The sequence below is a fragment of the Amia ocellicauda genome, chromosome 7 (genome assembly GCF_036373705.1).
Source record: "Amia ocellicauda isolate fAmiCal2 chromosome 7, fAmiCal2.hap1, whole genome shotgun sequence".
Classification (NCBI taxonomy): Eukaryota; Metazoa; Chordata; class Actinopteri; order Amiiformes; family Amiidae; genus Amia; species Amia ocellicauda.
In genome coordinates, this window is record NC_089856.1 from 36,929,227 (window position 1) to 36,948,622 (window position 19,396).

Here is a 19,396-nt window from a genome sequence, read left to right on the forward strand (position 1 = left end):
TTCAAGCACCCAAGTACTGGCAAGGTGCTCTGAGAGACCTAGTTCTCCACTGGAGTTAGAGGGGACAGAGATTCAAAGAAGGAAAGAACCTCCCAAGGATGGAACCCAAGACACCCAGGCTTACAATAAAAAAGAAAGAAAATCCTAAGTGGAGTAAGAGTAAAACAAGGTACAAGAAAAAGTATAAAGGAAAGAAATCTGCTCCTAACCCAGTTGGGTTAACTCAGTCTCTGAGCAATGTTGCAGTTTCTGAGCTACTGCTACGCTTAGCTCTGCTCCCTTTGCCCCCTCTTCCCAAACTGGAATTTAGTAGCCAGGGTAAAGGGCCGGACCCACCACCTGAGGCATGACTAGCTCTGGAACCACCCCCTGTCCCTGCCTCCGTGTTTTTGATTGGATGTGAGGAACAGCAGGGGGGTTTCTCTGACACATCAGCCCACTGGGACCTCCCAGTGGGGGAAGTTGCCTGCAGGCAAGCTGAACCTTTGGTGATGTTACTGGGTGATCTGACACAGAGAGGCAGAGCCAAGGAAGTTTACATAGAAGTGACCATTGAGAGGGTGTTGATGTGTGAAGCCTTGTTGGACACTGGGGCTGAAATTTGTTTAATGTATGCCACCACATTTGGCAACCTGAAACAAATTATGGAAACCTCAGACCAATGACTGAAAGTGGAAGCTTGTAGTGTGAACATTACAAGTTACACAGAGACTAAGGCACAGCTCACTCGAAAGGCGTTGTTAGAGTTCACCTTTGGGAAGATTAAGTTGGTTCATCCAGTTTATATTTCCAAATTTGAAACAGAGAAGTTGATCATTGGTCAGGATCTAGTGAACAGGTTAGATCCACTTATCGATTGCAAACAGAAAAGTTGTGGGCTCAAGTTCAATCACCAAAGCAGGTGGAATTGAATGACAGATATGATACAGCCACCAAGGTACAACTTCCCAATGAGACCATTTTTGTGCGTACCCCTAAAGGGGGCACGGGCTTACCATGTAAGCCAACCATTTGAACCCAGGTCCCTACCCACTATTATAGACATAGTGAAGGTCAGGTGCCTGAATAACACTTGAATTCCCAGTCACCTCCCTCTGTTAATCATCTTCCACCTATTGGTTACCGTCGGTAACCATACTCAATCCTGAGTAATACTAATACCAATTGTTTTTTTGTTTTTTTTATGTACTTGTGTTATAATATGTAACCTGTATATGTGCTAGTATAGGATTGTCAATTTGATTGGAATACATTCTGCTGAGATAATGAACTATTAGTTTGGTTTCTTTGATTTCTCGGGGTCATGAATGGTGAAGTCCACTGTTGAATTCTGTTACATAACTTTGAGATAAATGCTTAACGTATTATTTTGTCTTGAAGGGGATAACGTCCTAGTCGACCTCAGTCCCATTCAAGAAAGGGGGTATGTAGCGTTATGTTGGGTGTATTTTGATAAGAGCATTTTAGCTCTGAGCTGAAGCACTGATCCAAAGAAGACCTCTCCCCCCCAAAGTTATCAGATTTCCTTAACTCATCAGCTTGGAACTGGTTTACATCAAAGTGACAGTTTTGGGGAGGATGGCACCGAGAATAGGCCAAATAGTTTGGAATCCTGCTATGAGATGTCTGGAGAAAGGGGCCTGTAGGTAATAAACTCTTTGAAGTGGACGAGAGCTGAAATTCCGACATAGAGCTACGAACCCGGGCCAACCGGCATTTCCAAAAGATGGCATGGATTGACATCAGTCATAAATCAAGCCCCCCTCAAATAGGACACTGGGGGCTGAAACCGAAATCCAATCTCAAAAACTCAAGAACCAATCACCTATTCATCTGACAGAACAGCGCACGGTCTCTTTCGCTCTCTCTCTCACCTGAACCAGAAACTCGCTGCCACAGCTCAACCTGTAGCTCTGTTGCCCGAACCGGAACCAGAAACCAACCAAGTCTTTGCCGGCAACAGAAGAGTTAAACTGGGAGAAGGAGATTGAGCCGTACGAAGAATTCTTTTAAAGGACTTTATTAAATAAAGAACTTTACAGACTGCGCTGCCCGCCTGTGCCCACCTGATCAGTGGAGTTTTACAGCTGGACAATTGACTGTATACGAAAGTGTCAGTCATTTAAATAGCTATTTGAGTCTTAAGAAACTTGACCCTTGGAATGAACAGGGCCCTGCTTTCCTCAAAGACTTTGTCTTCAAGTAACTATGGTGGAACCCTGCTTACAAAGAAGATTTTGTGCACAACCTTGGAGCCTTCAAACCAGTGGAAAATCTGTTTGGAAACGACTCTACTTTCGCGAAACCCCAACTTCCAGGTGCATCGACTGAGTGGAAGTTCTTGGACAAAGCCGAACCGGACTGCCTTTGTTCCAAACCACACGGACCTCGTGCCGTGTGCTGTTATCTGAGCCCGAAGCCAGAGAGGCCTCTCTGCGACGAAGTTCAGATAAGTTTAACAGTTTGGAGTTTGTGATTCATGACATTTGAGAAATCAATTAGAAATGTTAATCTGTGATTCATAACTCTAGAATGTGTAATATCATTTAGTTTTCTTAAATATAAATGTGTGTTGCATTAAACTGTTTTGTTGATAATTTTAGAAATAAAACGTGTCAACGCCGAGAAATATCTTCTCATTCCTGTTTAACTGTTTAGTCTGAAATTGACACATGTTAATAGACGTTAGATTATTGGTGGCCCTGCTTATCCTTAATCATTGAATAATAATCAGTTAAGGGAAATTGTGGTAACAAGTAATGATAGGATCTTTCTCAGCACCTAAATGTAAATGAGACTGATATATATATAACGAGAAGTTACCCGACATAAATACTAACCTGCGTAGTTATTTAATGTCCGACTAACAATACTAATGAGAGACTCACCTTCGTCTTACTAACCGGTATTGTAGTCAATGTGTTTATAACCTTTTTTGTTTAACGATTTGTGTGTTATCATATGCGATCCCATGGTCTTTGATTTGGTCACGGAAGTGATTTGTCTTTGATTTGTTGATCTAGAGTTGAATTTTAATTAGTTTTTCCCTTTTGTATAATTAGTGTAGTGCTACATTTAGTCTTTGTTTTTAAATAAATTTTACAATTTATATCTTTGGAATTGGTGTCTGCGTCCAATTATTACAGAAATTGAGTTCTACAAGATTCTAGGATTTGTGATAAGGTGATACTATAAATTCACTTCTTTAATTGAAATTTATAAGTTTACCTTACGCTACAGGAGTCTCTTGCTAGAGCGCACGCCTTGTGTAACCGCTCACGAAAACGACTAACATAATCCAGCACATTTGTGGGTGTGGAGGAGTCAGTGGTCAGCAACTGATCCTTCAACACCTTCAGGGGACCTCGAACACTGTGACCGAAGACTAAATCAGCAGGACTAAAACCCAGCAACTCTTGAACTGTTTCACGTATAGTGAACAAAGCAAGGGGAACACCTTCATCCCATTCTCTCTGTGACTCTAGGCAAAATTTGCGCAGCATAGATTTAAGTGTCTGATGCCAATGCTCTAGCGCACCTTGTGAATCTGGATGATATGCACTAGAGACGTGGTGTACAATAGAGAGGGACTGTAAAACCTGCTTGAACACGTTAGAGAGAAAATTTGTGCCTTGGTCTGTCTGTACAATTTTCGGGAGCCCAAATGTAGAAAATAACTTAATCAGGGCTTTTACAACAGACTGAGCTGTAATACTACGTAGTGGAATAGCAATACACATAATTGTAAGCAAAAACTGGTTGCCAGACTTCGATTTTAGTAACGGTCCTACACAGTCCACCAATACATGCTGAAATGGTTCCCCCAGGACAGGGATAGGACATAGAGGAGAAGGAGGAATTAACTTATTAGGTTTACCGACAGTTTGACATATATGACATGTATGGCAGAACTGTGTCACATCTGCCTTCAATCCTGGCCAAAAGAAATGCCAAAGAACCCGGTCATATGTTTTCGTGATCCCTTAATGACCAGACCACGTGTAATCATGAGCAAGTGATAAAACATGCTGACGATAGGAAATGGGGACAACGATTTGATACACCACACCTAAATCACTATCTCCAATGACGCGGGTCCACTTACGTATTAGGTGACCGTCATCAACAAAATAAGCCACGTTTTCCTTGATAACTTCCTCTGGAGCAACAGCGGCAGAAAAACACTTGGTCAGGCTGGAATCCACCTGCTGTGAGACAACAAGCTGTTCATGGGTGACATTCAACTGCAAAGCTGGGACATTCGTTTCAGCAAGCAATGCTCCCAGATTGGATTCATTGAGTGTCCGGACAATCCAACATTTCCAATACAGGCAGCAGTTTACCTCCAGCAATATCATTCCCCAATATGAAGGTGACACCTTGCACCGGCCGCACCCCCACTTTGAAAATTCCGCTAACCAAGTTGGACTTGAAATGTACACGGTGTAGAGGAGCTGACACAAAACCCATCTCAATGCCCTGAACCAACACACTCGCCCCACAGAACGAGTCATCTGAGAAAGGCAAGAGATCGGACACTATAAATGAATGTGTGACACCAGTGTCTCTCAGAATGTGAAATACAGAAATACATGTAACCTCAGGCATAACTGTCGTGGGGCGAGAAACGGTCTTAATCAAGCCCACTGCTTTTGGTGGACAGGAAGGTGGCTGTGATTTGCGTTTCAGGCCTGGGCAATTGGCAACAATATGGCCCAACTGGTGACAATAAAAACACTCCCACTCCTCTCTCTCGCAGGGAAGACCGACTGGAGCCGGGGAGCCGGGAGTGGAGGTAAACGCTCTACGGGACGATACAAAAACACTTTTGTGTGTTAATACAAACTCATCAGCTAACACAGCTGCTTGGGCCAATGATGTTACCTTTTGTTCATTTAGATAAGTAACCAAGTGGTCAGGTAAGCGGTTTTTAAATTCCTCCAGTAACACTAACTCTCGGAGTGAAACAACATCAGTAGCCTTACTGGCAGTGCACCATCTGTCAAACAGGGTTTCTTTTTCCCTAGCAAACGCCACAGAAGTCTGGTTAGGAGACTTCTTGAGGTCCCTAAACCTTTGTCTGTAAGCCTCAGGTACAAGCTCATAGGCACGGAGCACTGTAGCCTTAACAGTGTCATAACACAAGCTGTCCTCCAGAGAGAGGGCAGACATCACCTCCTGTGCTTTTCCAGACTTGCACTGCAGCAAAAGAGGCCACATGTCTTTTGGCCATCGCAGGTAAGTTGCAATGCACTCGAATGCACCGAAATAGGAAATCGACTTCTGTTTCACGGAACGGGGGAACTAAGGTGATTTTTTTTTTTTTACTTACATCAAAGGTGTCAGCGGGATGAGCTGGTGGAGAAGACGCATGACAGGCTACCGAAGAAAGTGCCCGCCCCGCAGTGCCAGCTGCAGGGACGTCGCCTCCAGTTCAAGCTTCCGCAGCTGTACCTCTTTCTCTGCCTCGATTTCCATCCTGCGGATCTCCAGCCGCAGATTATGTTCAGCCTGCCGTTCCCTGTCCTGCGCCTCTAGATGAAGATGTGCCAGACGGATCTTAAGTCTACCGCTCGCCGCGGACCCAGAAAACCCAGGGGAGAGGGGGTCAAAGCGTGGCATTGTCACCGGAGCCTTGGCCTCTACGGCAGCGTGTGCCTCCGCATCCGCACCCGCAGAGCCGGCCTCCGTGCTGCCTGCACTCTCCTTCAGACCGGGCACGGGCCTCGCTGCTGGGGCCGCCGTGCGCATCACCAGGGTGACCGGGGCAGAGGCAGGATCAGGGACACGGGCAGGATCAGGCAGCACCAGAGGCACAACGAGCACTTGCCCTTCCACCAACTTATCCATGACGATCTGTCTAAGCTGAGCTTTAACAATGTTCCTCGGAACTGTGAAACAGAAGTGATCCGCTATAGCATATAAATCAGCCTTGCAACACACATCATGCTGATCCAGAGACGGGACACTCAGAAAAGCACTTAAATCAAAACTGGCCATAATTGTGACAAAATACACCGCAAAAACTAATACCAATAATATAAACACACCACCTGCACAGCACAACACCCACACAAACACTACCACTATTTGTGTGCAACTACGGGAAAGAATATAACTCCCGGACGAGCCCCCAATTACGTTACGACCCCAAGTGGCTGATAAGGGGGATAAGGGGAACGTAACATAAAACACACAAATGCAGTAGTGGGAGAGTGAAGGGAGTGCAAAAACCAACACAATATCAATAAGATATATATATATATATATATATATATATATATATATAAGAAGGGTTTATTTACAATGGGGAGGGGAGTATGTACAAGTATGTACAGTATACAAAAACACATGATGATAATGATACAAATAATGAACAAATATATAGAGGAAAACACCCTGGGCGTTGTCGGCTAACAGTAACACTGAAACAAAACAAAACCTATCTAAGCTAGTCTAAAAGAGTAAACCCCTACCTGACATGGATTTGTAACACGTAACAAATAGCCATTAACATTTTTTTCAATCAAATTATATAAGGCTGCCAAATCAAACATATTTTACATTTTTTTACATTTCCAAAAGTTTGCATGTGTTCTGCAAGGTCTGAAGATAGACCAGTTGTGCTTCTTATCTAAACATAAGCATTGACAAGGACTTTTGAAAACAGCAACAGCAACAAAAACAAGACACTGTCTTCGTAGTTTCCACTGCTTAAACCTACCAGTCTCATTGCTGATTTCTCCCTCTGCACAAGGTATACAGTCGAAACAGCAGAGTGGCTCCCCTTTCCTTGTTGCCTTTCTGGTCCCAGGCAGACAGCTTTCACTGCACACAGACCTGGGGGGCTGGAAAAACACAATAATGCCACTGAACTTCAGCATGCATCTTTTGGATTAAATTAACTGTTTAGGTTTCTCAGGTTTAGGTTTAGGTATCCTCATACTGTTCATTCAGCAGTGATCAGTGATCACATTTAAAATAAAGTATTTAGTTTCCCTTTTTTATACACTTATGCAGACTCTTGCTGTATTTTAACCTTGGAGAGCAAATACTTTTCTTAAATTCCCCTTTCAAGCAACTGTTAGACAGTATTAGCACCATAGAAAAGGACAAGCATGATAGAGAGAAAAGCAGACTGACTCACTCCTTTAGAATAAATGTCACCACCTATGGGGTGCGTAGGAGCGACACGCTCACGACCACGCCACCCCTTTTGTTTAACGAGAGAGGACCTCGTTCACCCTGGTCAGTTCTCTCCCCGGGCAGGCTCGACCGGACCCCAGAACACCACCACACTGAAGGCAAGTTCACAAAAAGTAACAATTTATTATATTTAGCTAGAACAGGGCATGAAGACTGTACTAGCACAGAACCTTAGGAATTTGGCATGTGTAATTCTAAAACCTATATTAAAATGCCTTTAATAAAATGGGCACATAACACTAAAAACCCTACCCAGAATAACAAAAAAAGAAAATAAAAAGACTGAATAGAATAAATAAAACCCAAGTTCCTAATATAAAATACAGAAAGCAACGACAAGGTTTTAGAATCTCTTCTGTTCACAATAGCTGACACCACACGGAAGAATCCCCCTTCCTCTCAGAGGAAACAAGTCTCTTTGCAGCTGGGTTGGAACCCCGTCGGCCAACTGGGACCCCAACAACTGCAGTTAGGAACAAGTATTAGCAAGTCTCAAATTGCACGAATTCAAATGTAATTAATGAATGTCTTTTCTTCTATCCCGCAGTCACCCGTCTGCATCACAAAGACCGTAAAATAAATCACAGCAGGGAAGTCTCTAACACCAGGAGAGGGAACCCTCTCCACAAAGCAAAGCGGCAGAGGAGATCTCAACAAAGTCTTAATAAAGAAAGTTCAACCTCCACAGCATGTGGCTTCTCTTTTCTAATTATTCCCTTCTAAAGAAATACAACCGGGTACTTAACGCTCCGTAGCATGTGCGGTCATCTCCAGCAATCCAATGTGTGTTATTTCCAAAGCTTCCTTTATAAACCGTGCTTGGAGAAATCTTTGCCGTTCACTGCTTTCCCAGTCTTCCACTCACTCTGCCGGTTTCTTCACTCCAGCACTGCGCCTTGGATCCCCTCTCTGCCAAATGTCCTGCTCAGTAGTCCATTGCTCTCCTCTGAATGACCATTTCCCTGGGCTTAAATACTAAATAGAGAAATAGGGGCACAGGTAAAAGCGACCAATGAGAAAGCATGCAGATTAAACTAATAATCAACCCAAATACCAAATTAACCATAGAAATGGAAACAATAAGGAAGTAAAAAGAACATACTACATAAATAAAACAATCATGAATAATGAACACAGTGCACTAAACAATAAATAAGTGAAAGGAGTGATAATAAGTAATTAAATAAAAGTGATCAATTAATGCTAATGGCCAATCTTGCCCCGCCCGTGACATAAAAGTTCCAAAAGATCTTGTCCTCTTGGAGTGTAAGTTCCTGTCCAGCAGGAGCCGACTCATCGAACAGACCGATTGTTTCTATTTTCACAGAGCCGTCGTCGGCCCTCTGCCAGTTCATCACATCATAGATTGCCAGAGCATCCCCGTTCTCATCAAAGGACACCCTGTCTCCATAGTGAGTAGTGAAGTTCACTTTCCCCAGGTAGTGCAGAAGCTTGATATACGAGAAAAAACTCATAACATTTTGTATGACACGGACACATTGCTGTGCAAGCAATAATTTACTTGAATTGATATGCATTTGGATGTTTCTTTATGGAGTGAACATACATTCTCACCTGCCAGGGCTGCACACGTGTGATGTCGGCACAGGAGTTATTTTCAAAGGGCCCTTTTCCTGATTCACAGGACATCAGGTCATGAAGGGAATGTGCGAAGGCGTACACTGCCTTATAAACATTGTAGGTCGCTCTCAATTCAGACACATCATTGTATTCATTTTTCTTGCTTATTATGTCCTCTGAACCTGTACATATTTTACTGATTGTTGAGTTGCCTTTCCCTGTGTTCTCTTTGAATTTGCACTCAAAGAATGCTTCCCAGAACTTGATGACTAAATTGTTAGCGGGGTCAAAGACAGGGCACACCTGGAGAAGATGTTGCTCGAAGCCAGGCATTTCTCCCCTGCGAATGGCAATCCCTATTGTGCCACCGAAATAGGGCAGCAGTTCCTTGGTTTGAAATACCACAGAGGTAGTCCAGGCTTCACTGGCAATCCACTGCCTCTGTCTGATGTTTTGTCGAACAATTTCCTCAGCCAGAGGAAACAAATAGGCTTCTGTGGAAAACACCACAATGATTTTGGCAGTCGATTGTTTGATTGTGTCTATAATTTTAAGGATTTCACTCATGTCGTTGTTGCGAGGGAGGATTTCTGAGAAGGCAACGCAACCAAACTTATTTAACTCCTCTACAAAGTTCTTAAGAGCAAAGAGCCCATAATCATCATTGCTTGCTATGGCTCCCACCCAGGTCCACCCATAGTACCTGAGGATCTGAACCATGGCTTTGACTTGGAATTTATCACTTGGAATGGTCCTGAAAAATGAAGGGTACTCCTCTTTGTTGCTCAGGCAGGAACATGTGGCATAATAGCTCACCTGGAAACAAGTAAACAACCATTCTTAAAAAGCTGCTTAGGATGGAAGAAATTTACAGAAATGTAATTAATCTAATTAAAGATTCAACGTCCAAAGAGAAAAATAAACTGATAGTTAGATTGATAAATAGATGTTAAAAAAAATACAATTTATTGATTTAGGTCAAATTTTAAATTAATGGTTAGATCTGTGTTTTACTTTACCAGGGGCAATCGGAAAAGGCCCAGCATTCTTGATATGGCAATAGAATGCGTTGACCCAGGATCCCCAACAATGCCTAAGACTGGGGGTGTCCCTGTACAGCTGTAGTCAGTGAAAGTGTCACCCACTCCGCTGATCAGGGCTGTGGCTGCTCGAAACGCCACTGCCAGCTTCACACAGTTGTCAAACATCCTGTAGCCCAGAGTGATGTTAGGAAGAAGGGCAGGGTCTCTGTTTATTTCTTCTATGGCAAAGGAAATTGCCTGTGCCCACTGGAATCCTGCAAAATCAAACCTGGTAGAATACAGATAAATAATAGTTCTTCTGACTCCCTTTGCTGTTTGGTCAATGAGACACAACAAGTATAATTATAGTATTAACTTGAACTTATATGTCTATCTATCTAACTATCTATCTGCCTATCTGAGTGCTATAGTATATAGTTTACTTACCCCTCACATCTCAGTTGTTCAGGTTTAGAGTGGAAAGACAGTTCAGGATATATTGTTGTGAAGTGTATTTCGAGTATCCCTCCAAACAGGATGTCACCATCTCTGTATAACTCATATAAGTCAAAATTCTCCAGAATTGTGCATGTGGGTTGAGCTGCTGCACCTACTCTGAACATAAAACACATTAATAAAACATGCAGAGTGAAGTGCATTGCTGCAGTTTGAAAAAGCGAACTTGTGGTGCTTGTTAACCTCCATTTATAGACAAAGTCTTAGTCTCTGAGGATGCTTATGGGTGATATCCCTCAGGCTAATTACCCCCAAAAATCTTTAGCTAATCTCTATCCAAATGAAAATATATATTGTAGTTTCTAGTTACTTTCTACCTTTCATGTTATTTAAGAAAAGTATGAGTACTATTAAAGGATATGAATGTTCTGTTTTTTTTTTTTGTTAGTTTTTTTTTACTTGATATGCTAGATTTGTAAATAATCTATATTTTTTGCAACCTCAGTGCATTCAATTAATACATAAACTGAAGGGACAGACTAATAATAATTTCAAATTGATTGACCCCCCTGACCATTCATGCACCTTTTCTGATTTCACCCACTTTATACAAATCCAAAAATCTGAGACAATCTGAATGGCAACACATGTGTCAAAGAATAAAGAACGTGTGGAGTGGAAATGCATGCTGAAAAACAGAACTCTGATGTCATGCTTAAAGCTGCCAATCGCAGAGCAATATAATACAATAAAATTGTCGAAAGCCTGTTTTAAAAATCCCTATGCCATAGTCCAGTGCGTCAGTTCCCAGTCAAAGGGCTTTAATTAGCATCAGTGTCATGTTTTTATGTCTATGATTTGCAGTTGCATATAATATGCATTTGTACACATATTCTAAAGGTATGCTATACAGTAGCAGTTTAATTATCTTGACATTGCTGATTCATGATTAACTCCGAGACTTACACATATTCATTGCATTGCTTGATTTGATTTTAATCATGAAGGGAGGCTGCCCTTGGTGTAAATGCCGAGCAGGCAGAGTGAATTGTAGGAGTGAGGGAGGTACTCTGGAGTTCAGATTTCAGGAGAGCACCGTCGTCAGGGGCTGCAGTGATCTGGGCCCAGGTGTTAGTTACAGGGAAAAGGACAAAAGGAAACCAACAGAGAAACCTGTTGCATCTGGCTGCCCCCTTTAGGCAGTAAGGTGAGGAGTAAGGTGTCACACAGCTTTGGGTTTCCAGTTCAGGGAGATTCGCTGAGCCAATGCGGGGGTTGATTATCACACAGTGGAAGGGCGAGCATGAATCAGGATGCAGTTGTAAGGGAGCTAGGTTGAACAGTAGGTGGCACTGTTTCCTCTGAATAGGGAATTTCCATCTCATTCCTCAGTATGGTGACTTTGTAGTGAAGAAGGTGCATCTTGTATGAGCTCTGGGGAACACGGGTGCGGCCATTAAAGATGCCACTCCTTGTCACTGCCAAGTGCATTAAAGGCCTGGCATACCATGCGTCCCCCTATAATGAGGTGTGTTACAGTATATGTGTATGGCCTGTTGCCTGCTCCTAAATCGTCTACACTCTTGGCGCTTGAGGCGCATCTCTGACTGAGAGAAACAGACTAAATTAGTAAATAATTAAATAATTCCATCCTGCTAATTGTACAGAACAATTGAAATATTCTTTAAATAGTCTAACTAATGGCAAGATTATACAAGACAGGGCAGAGCAAACAATATAAAAGTATCCTGTCTGCTACAATCTAACAGGAAAAACAAAGACGGAGGTATTATTAGCTGGAGGTATAAATACATATAAAACATATTATTCATATGTTACAAAAATATTAAATACCGATAATATGTATAAAAAGCAGCACCAGGAGCGGTGCAATGACTTTGAAGTTTTTGAGTTTGGATTTGGGAAATACTAATAAATTAAATTCAATAATGTTTTTGGTCATGTGCATATTTCTCAGATGTTTTTCAAAGTTAAAAATGTTCTCACTTTAAAGAACAAATTATGAAAATAAAAATAATAGCTATGAATAGATTTAACATAACTGTCTGAAACATATAAGCAAGATCAGAGTAAGATATGTCCAAGATATATATATATTTTTTGGGCCCAGCTTTTGCTGGGGCATATAGTGGATAGATCTGAGTGGAATTTGAAAACATTCATGTATGCCAGCATTACTGAGTAAAGAATTTACTTTGATGAATCTGCTGTACCCATATGGGTTTCCTTAGTATTTTTCTTGCACTAGCATGCTACCTAGTGATGGATCCAATGTGACACTGAAAAATGTTTTTTGAGTATAGAAACTTGCAGTATACATTGAGAAAAAGAGTTTTCAAATAATAAATCTGAAGTGAAAAGAGGTAAATCTCTGGATGAAGAGTTTTTTGCCATAATTAAACCAAACCAAAACAGCAAACAAGCAAAAAACATAAAAATTCAACACTTCAAATTGTATTTAAAAATAATAAAAAAGCAGACTTTGTAAAACTTTAACACCAGGTTCAAATCCCAGCTCATCTCTGGGTAACGTATGTACACAATTCAAGATAACGGCCTTTTTTAATTGTGGGCAACCTATTGAGCAGGCAGTGGGCACTCAGTGGCACTGTAAAACTTACTGAAGCACTGAACACACATTGCAAAACAAATCTTTACTAAAGTGTGTTGTTACATAGTCATTACCCTTGAATTGATGTATAGTTATATTTAAAACAAATATGCTTTAATTTGGACATGCTAGGACAATGTGTAATCTTTGGAAATGCTTATTGTTGATGTTCCACTGTAAATCACGTGATGCCATGAGAAAATGTCACACTGTATCACAAGAAAACACTCTTCCTTCATGACAACAAATTTGAATTAAAATAAATAACAAAAACAACAACACAAAACACATGAGTGTGGCAACAAGGGCCTCTTTTTTAACAGCTAAGCAGTCATTCCTCTCTCCTGCACCTTATCCACTGTAAAAGGATAGACTGGGGCTAAAGGGGCCGCTATGTGTCCCAAGAGAGAGAACTGCACAACAGTGTGGGAAGAAAAACAATCCCCTCCTATCTGCAAACTACTGTGGCATTCTTTATTTAGGTTAGTATGTATCTACCAGTATCAAAATTTAATTGATTAATTAATTGATGTACTCTCTAATTAAAAAAGAAATAAATCCTAAAACAGAAATTTCAAATTAAGCCAGCTTCAATTGGTGGTGTTGCAGAGCTAGCATAATACAAATAATAATAATAATAATAAAGGAGCTGCTGACAGGAGTGAGTGAGGTGCTCTGGTGTTCATTCAGACTTCATGAGAACACTGTCCTCAGGGACTGCAGTGTGAGTTACAGGGAAAAGGACACAAGAAAACCAACTTGTTGCATCTGGTTGCCACCTTTAGGCAGCTTTGTAGAGAAAATAAGGTGTCACACAGCTTTGAATTCCCAGTTCAGGGAGATTCACAGAGAGAAAGCTGGAGGTACAGAGGTTGCTACCTTACAGCATCAGGTAACCCACTGTTCCTTACTATCAGCCCACAGGTAAGCACTGTCACTATAATATTAATATCATATTGTTGCAATTCCCTGTATCACTATTGTTCTGCTTGCATGTGTTTGAAAACTATTTCAGTTAACCACAAGAGGTCAGTTTCTTTCAGTTTTCCCACAGCAACATAGTCAATTAAATTGAAGTCATTAATTAAGTAAGTAAATAATTAAGTAAGTTAGCAAAGTCAGTAAGGACATAATGTAATACTTGTATACTATTAATATAGTAGAAATAATATTAGGATTTACAGTACAACAGCAAAAATAAAATGCAATTAAAGAAAATTAATCATTAATCATCAATTCCACATTTTAGTGATAGATTTCTTCACAAAGTATTTTTCTGACACAGTAAGACCACTTTTATTTATTATTGTGTGCCAACAGGTATATATATATATATATATATATATATATATACCTGTATGTGTAATCAGTTAAGTCTCAAGCATGTATAGTGTATAACAATTGAAAGTAACTCAAGTTATTAATGTATTATGTGTGGATCTGTGATGCATTTCTGATCATTAGCACAGAACGATGCTTTCAAATCGTGTTTACTCCATCACTGTATACAAAGAGTTAACTCGTGAGATGTCACCAATAATCAACTCCAGGGATTTAGACCATGTCTATATAGCAGAGACTTCTGGCACCAGAAGAGACTATATTGCAGCAATGCAATTCATTCTCTGTACATTTTTAAGTCTGGGTTTAGTTTTCCAAGTTGCTGTTGAACAGAGATGTGAGATTCAAAGCCAATTTGACTTGAACGGGTTATACAAATATGGAGATATTATTTTGGGGGGGATATTTGAGGTACACTTCATAACAAAATATCCTGCTTTGTCTTTTTCATCTAAACCAGAAGAGTTAAGATGTGAGCGGTAAGTAAACCTGACCACCACAGGAAGTCAGAACAGATAGCATTCCTATGATAGTTTAATTAACTGATTTTCTTACAGTCTTGATTTTGCAGGATTCCAGTGGGCACAGACCATGGTTTTTGCTATTGAGGAAATAAACAGAGACCCTTCCCTTCTTCCTAACATCACTCTGGGCTACAGGATGTTTGACAACTGTGTGAAGCTGGCAGTGGCGTTTCGGGCAGCCACAGCCCTGATCAGCGGAGTGGGTGACACTTTCACTGACTACAGCTGTACAGGGACACCCCCAGTCTTAGGCATTGTTGGGGATCCTGGGTCGACACATTCTATTGCCATATCGAGGATGCTGGGCCTTTTCCGTATTCCCCTGGTATGGTTAATAGTGGTCAATGGTTAAAAGTGGGGTATTGATACATAATCCCCAAATATATGGATTTTACAATGTTTATGTGCATGATAGGTACAATAGTAAATACTAAAACAAGCTAATACAAAATAAAAAATGATAATTTTTTTAACAGTTTTGAACAGTCTTTTCATTCAAACAAATACTAAATGTTATTGATTGTTAAGTGACTCAAATCTTGATGACTTATTTCTCATTAATTCAGAGATTTATCTTTGTTTCTAGGTCAGCTATTTTGCCACATGCTCTTGCTTGAGTGACAGAAAAGAGTTCCCGTCATTTTTCAGGACTATTCCAAGTGATGCTTTCCAAGTCAAAGCCATGATTCAAATTATAAAGCACTATGGATGGACCTGGGTTGGGGCCATAGCAAGCAATGATGACTATGGACTATATGCTATGAAGACTTTTGTGAAGGAGCTAAATATGTTTGGCTGTACAGCTTTCACCGAAATTCTCCCTCATAACAATGACAGGTCTGAAGTGCGTAAAATCATCCGAACCATTGAAAAATCAACAGCAAAGGTTATCGTTATATTTTCCACAGAAGCTTATTTGATTCCTTTGGCTGATGAAATTGTTCGGCAGAAACTCAAAGCTAGGCAGTGGATTGCCAGTGAAGCCTGGACTGCTGCCCCTGTGTTCCATACCAAAGAATTGCTGCCTTATCTTGGGGGGACAATAGGAATCGCCATTCGCAGAGGAGAAATTCCTGGACTGAAAGATTTTCTCCTTCAGATTCGCCCCATGTATGATCCCTATAACAATTTAATCAACCGGTTCTGGGAGAAAATGTTTGATTGCAAATTCCCAGAGAAAACAAATAACCAGAGTTCATCTGATCTGGTAAGCAGCAGAATATGTACAGGATCAGAAGATATCGAGAGTACACAGACTGCCTATACTGACGTGTCAGAATTGAGGGCTTCCTACACTGTTTATAAAGCAGTGTATGCCTTGGCACATTCCCTTCATGATCTGATGTCCTGTGAATCAGGAAAAGGGCCCTTTGAAAATAACTCCTGTGCTGACATCACACGTGTGCAGCCCTGGCAGGTAAGAAAACTTTTCCAGATGTACGCACAGTGTGATTTTGTGAAAATTCACAAGCAAATATGTTTACTCAGTAAAACATAATTATTTTTTAATTAAAGCAATATTTCAACATAATCTAAATTAATTAAATATAACAGTAAATTGGTCAATTTAATAAATTAAAATTAAATTGCATGGGTATCCTCTTCTGTTCACTTGTTGGAAAGTAATTTAGATAAACTTTTTGTTTGCTTTTCGTTTACAAGCTCCTGCACTACCTGAAGAGAGTGAACTTCACTACTCAGTATGGAGACAGGGTGTCCTTTGATGAGAATGGAGATGCTCTGGCAATCTATGATGTGATGAACTGGCAGAGGGCCGACGACGGCTCTGTGAAAATAGAAACAATCGGTCTGTTCGATGAGTCGGCTCCTGCTGGACAGGAACTTACACTGCAAGAGGACAAGATCTTCTGGAACTTTGCCTCTAACATTGTATGTCCTATAAGTGGATTTGCTGCAATGAAGAAGATGTGAAGTGCACTATATTTAAATATATATTACAGATTACATAATCATATCTTTCTTTAAATCTGATAAAATTACTGCAGCATGGAGTAAAGATTTTATTATTATTTTCTAGCCCCCCAGGTCTGTGTGCAGTGAAAGCTGTCTGCCTGGAACCAGAAAGGCAGCCAGGAAAGGGGAGCCACTCTGCTGTTTCGACTGTATACCTTGTGCAGACGGAGAAATCAGCAACCACACTGGTATGCAGGAAAATTTATATTCTGTTTTTGTTTGCTCATATTTTGCAAGTAAATGCATTTTAAGTTATTATAAAATCAATGTATATATCTGTCTGATCCTATCTACCTAGAGATTTGTAACTTGAACATATATATATATATATTTTTTTTTAAACATAACAAATGTTAATCGCTTATACACTTTCACACAAGTATTACATTTAAATAATTAGGTTATTATATATATATATATATATATATATATATATATATATATATATATATATATTTTTTTACTTTTAGATTCTTATGAGTGTGTCAAATGTCCACCAGATTTCTGGTCCAACCCAAGAAGAGACCAGTGTGTGCTGAAGGACATTGAGTTTCTCTCCTATGAGGAGCCTCTGGGAATTTCTCTGACAACAATCTCTCTGTTCGGCTCGTGTGTATCAGCTGCAGTTTTAGCCGTGTTCATTTACTACAGGAACACCCCAGTTGTAAAAGCCAACAACTCAGAATTGAGCTTCCTCCTGTTGCTTTCATTGATTCTCTGCTTTCTTTGCTCGTTGCTCTTTATTGGCCAGCCACTGCACTTGACTTGTATGCTGAGACATGTTGTGTTTGGGATCAGCTTTGTTTTGTGTATCTCTTGTATTCTCGTCAAAACTATTGTTGTCATAATGGCATTTAAAGCCACACTTCCTGATAACAATGTCATGAAATGGTTTGGAGCTGCCCAACAGAGAGGCACTGTCTTTGTATTTACAGTAATCCAAGCTGTGATCTGTATCATATGGCTGACAGTGGCCCCTCCTTTGCCCTTTAAGAACAACAAGTATCAAAACTCAAAAATCATTTTTGAGTGTAACGTTGGATCCATCACTGGATTTAGCTGCTTGCTTGGGTACATAGGCTTGCTAGCCAGTGTGTGCTTTCTGCTGGCTTTCCTGGCCAGAAATCTGCCAGATAACTTTAATGAAGCCAAGTTCATCACTTTCAGCATGCTCATCTTCTGTGCAGTTTGGATCGCTTTCATTCCAGCGTATGTCAGCTCTCCAGGGAAATACTCGGACGCTGTCGAGATATTTGCCATCTTGGCTTCAAGCTTCGGTCTCCTCATTGCGATCTTTGCTCCAAAATGTTACATTATTCTGCTTCGTCCAGAGAAAAACACCAAAAAAGCCCTCATGGGGAGAGCAGCTCCTCAAAAGTAAATTGTCTTCTTGTACTGTTAAGTAAAATTATTTACAAAATACAGCTGTTTATTTATTTTTGTATTCCTTAAACGTGATAATAAGTGATAATAATAAATAATAATATCAGTCATATCAGTTTTGAATTAATGTTGTATGTAAGATAAGTTTTTTTCTTTTGAAATCCTGTTTCATTTTTACACCACCAGCAAACATTTGTATTGGACCTCAAGGATAATCCCTCTCTACTGGAAAATATATTATCTCAATTTTAAATCTGGGCAGCAGTGTGTAGTAGTGGTTAGGGCTCTGTACTCCTGATTGGAAGGTCATGGGCTCAATCCCAGGTGGAGGATGCTGCTGTTGTACCCCTGAGCAAGGTACCTAGATTGTCCCTGGAGAGAATGCAGCCAAATAAATAGGCAATTGTTTGTACAAAATATGAAAAATATATTGTAAGGATAAGGGTGTCTTCTAAGACATATAATAATAATAATCTGTAAGGTTCTAAAGTCCAAAATAATTCACTGACAGTGTTTTCCAGTTTTGAAATATAGGTAATATATCTTTACAGGTGTTTAATTTTGTTTTCCCTAAAAGTAAAGAGTACCCCATGATGTTTCAAACAGAAACCAGAGCAGGGTACGTCACATCACCAACCTAGCAAAAGAGAGGCAAGAGGCCAGCAAGCAAAAAGTCCCCGACCGCTGCAGCACAGCTGGAGTAGTCCTGCGAAACAAGCCCCCAGCACAGAATCCCACAGTAAACAGACACTCCACTGGTTCCTACATCGCTGGATACCTAAACCATATTAACGGGGCAGGCATGGAGGACAGGGGATTGCCTGAAGGAGCTTGCACATCATTACATAATGATCACTTTTACACTGATGATTCAGTCCTGCAAACAGATTCCGGGCCCCGGTCTGAGCTGGAGATTTACTTCTTAGGCTGTAAATGAAGTGTACAGAAAAAGTAATATCTGTACATCTCTATATAAATCTTGTGTAAAGATGTGTTCTATTTAAAAATAAATCTTAGTATTCCTTAATTATGTTGTTATGGGTTAGACTGTGCTGTACATATTATAAAACAAATTTGTAATTTACAGCAAAAAACTAAACAAAAGGCAAATGAAAATTGTTAATAAAATTGCATGTGAACACATTTTTAGTACTACAGCCTGTACAATTTTGTAAAGGTTTACTGTACATTTTTCATAGTACTCACAATTGCATTGTATGCAATATAATTTAAATTACTTTTATTGTTATTATTGCTTTGATACTAATTATGGAGGA

General features: G+C 40.3%; 1 protein-coding gene across 1 annotated transcript; it reads left to right on the top strand.

Moving 5' to 3' along the window:
* Positions 1-14,814: 14,814 nt before the first annotated feature.
* LOC136754100 (extracellular calcium-sensing receptor-like) lies at positions 14,815-18,117 on the top strand. Its single transcript, XM_066710429.1, has 5 exons — positions 14,815-15,087; positions 15,349-16,179; positions 16,425-16,652; positions 16,801-16,924; positions 17,207-18,117. The coding sequence occupies exons 1-5, from the start codon at positions 14,830-14,832 to the stop codon at positions 18,115-18,117; spliced, it is 2,352 nt and encodes a 783-aa protein (XP_066566526.1). The 5' UTR covers positions 14,815-14,829.
* The last annotated feature ends 1,279 nt before the right edge of the window (positions 18,118-19,396 follow it).

Bases quoted from the DNA above. Each gene is read 5' to 3' on its own strand.
- LOC136754100 (XM_066710429.1), top strand. From the start codon at position 14,830: ATGGTTTTTGCTATTGAGGAAATAAACAGAGACCCTTCCCTTCTTCCT. The intron at 15,088-15,348 runs GTATGGTTAATA...CTTTGTTTCTAG, and splicing joins GCCTTTTCCGTATTCCCCTG to GTCAGCTATTTTGCCACATG. The intron at 16,653-16,800 runs GTATGTCCTATA...ATTATTTTCTAG, and splicing joins GGAACTTTGCCTCTAACATT to CCCCCCAGGTCTGTGTGCAG.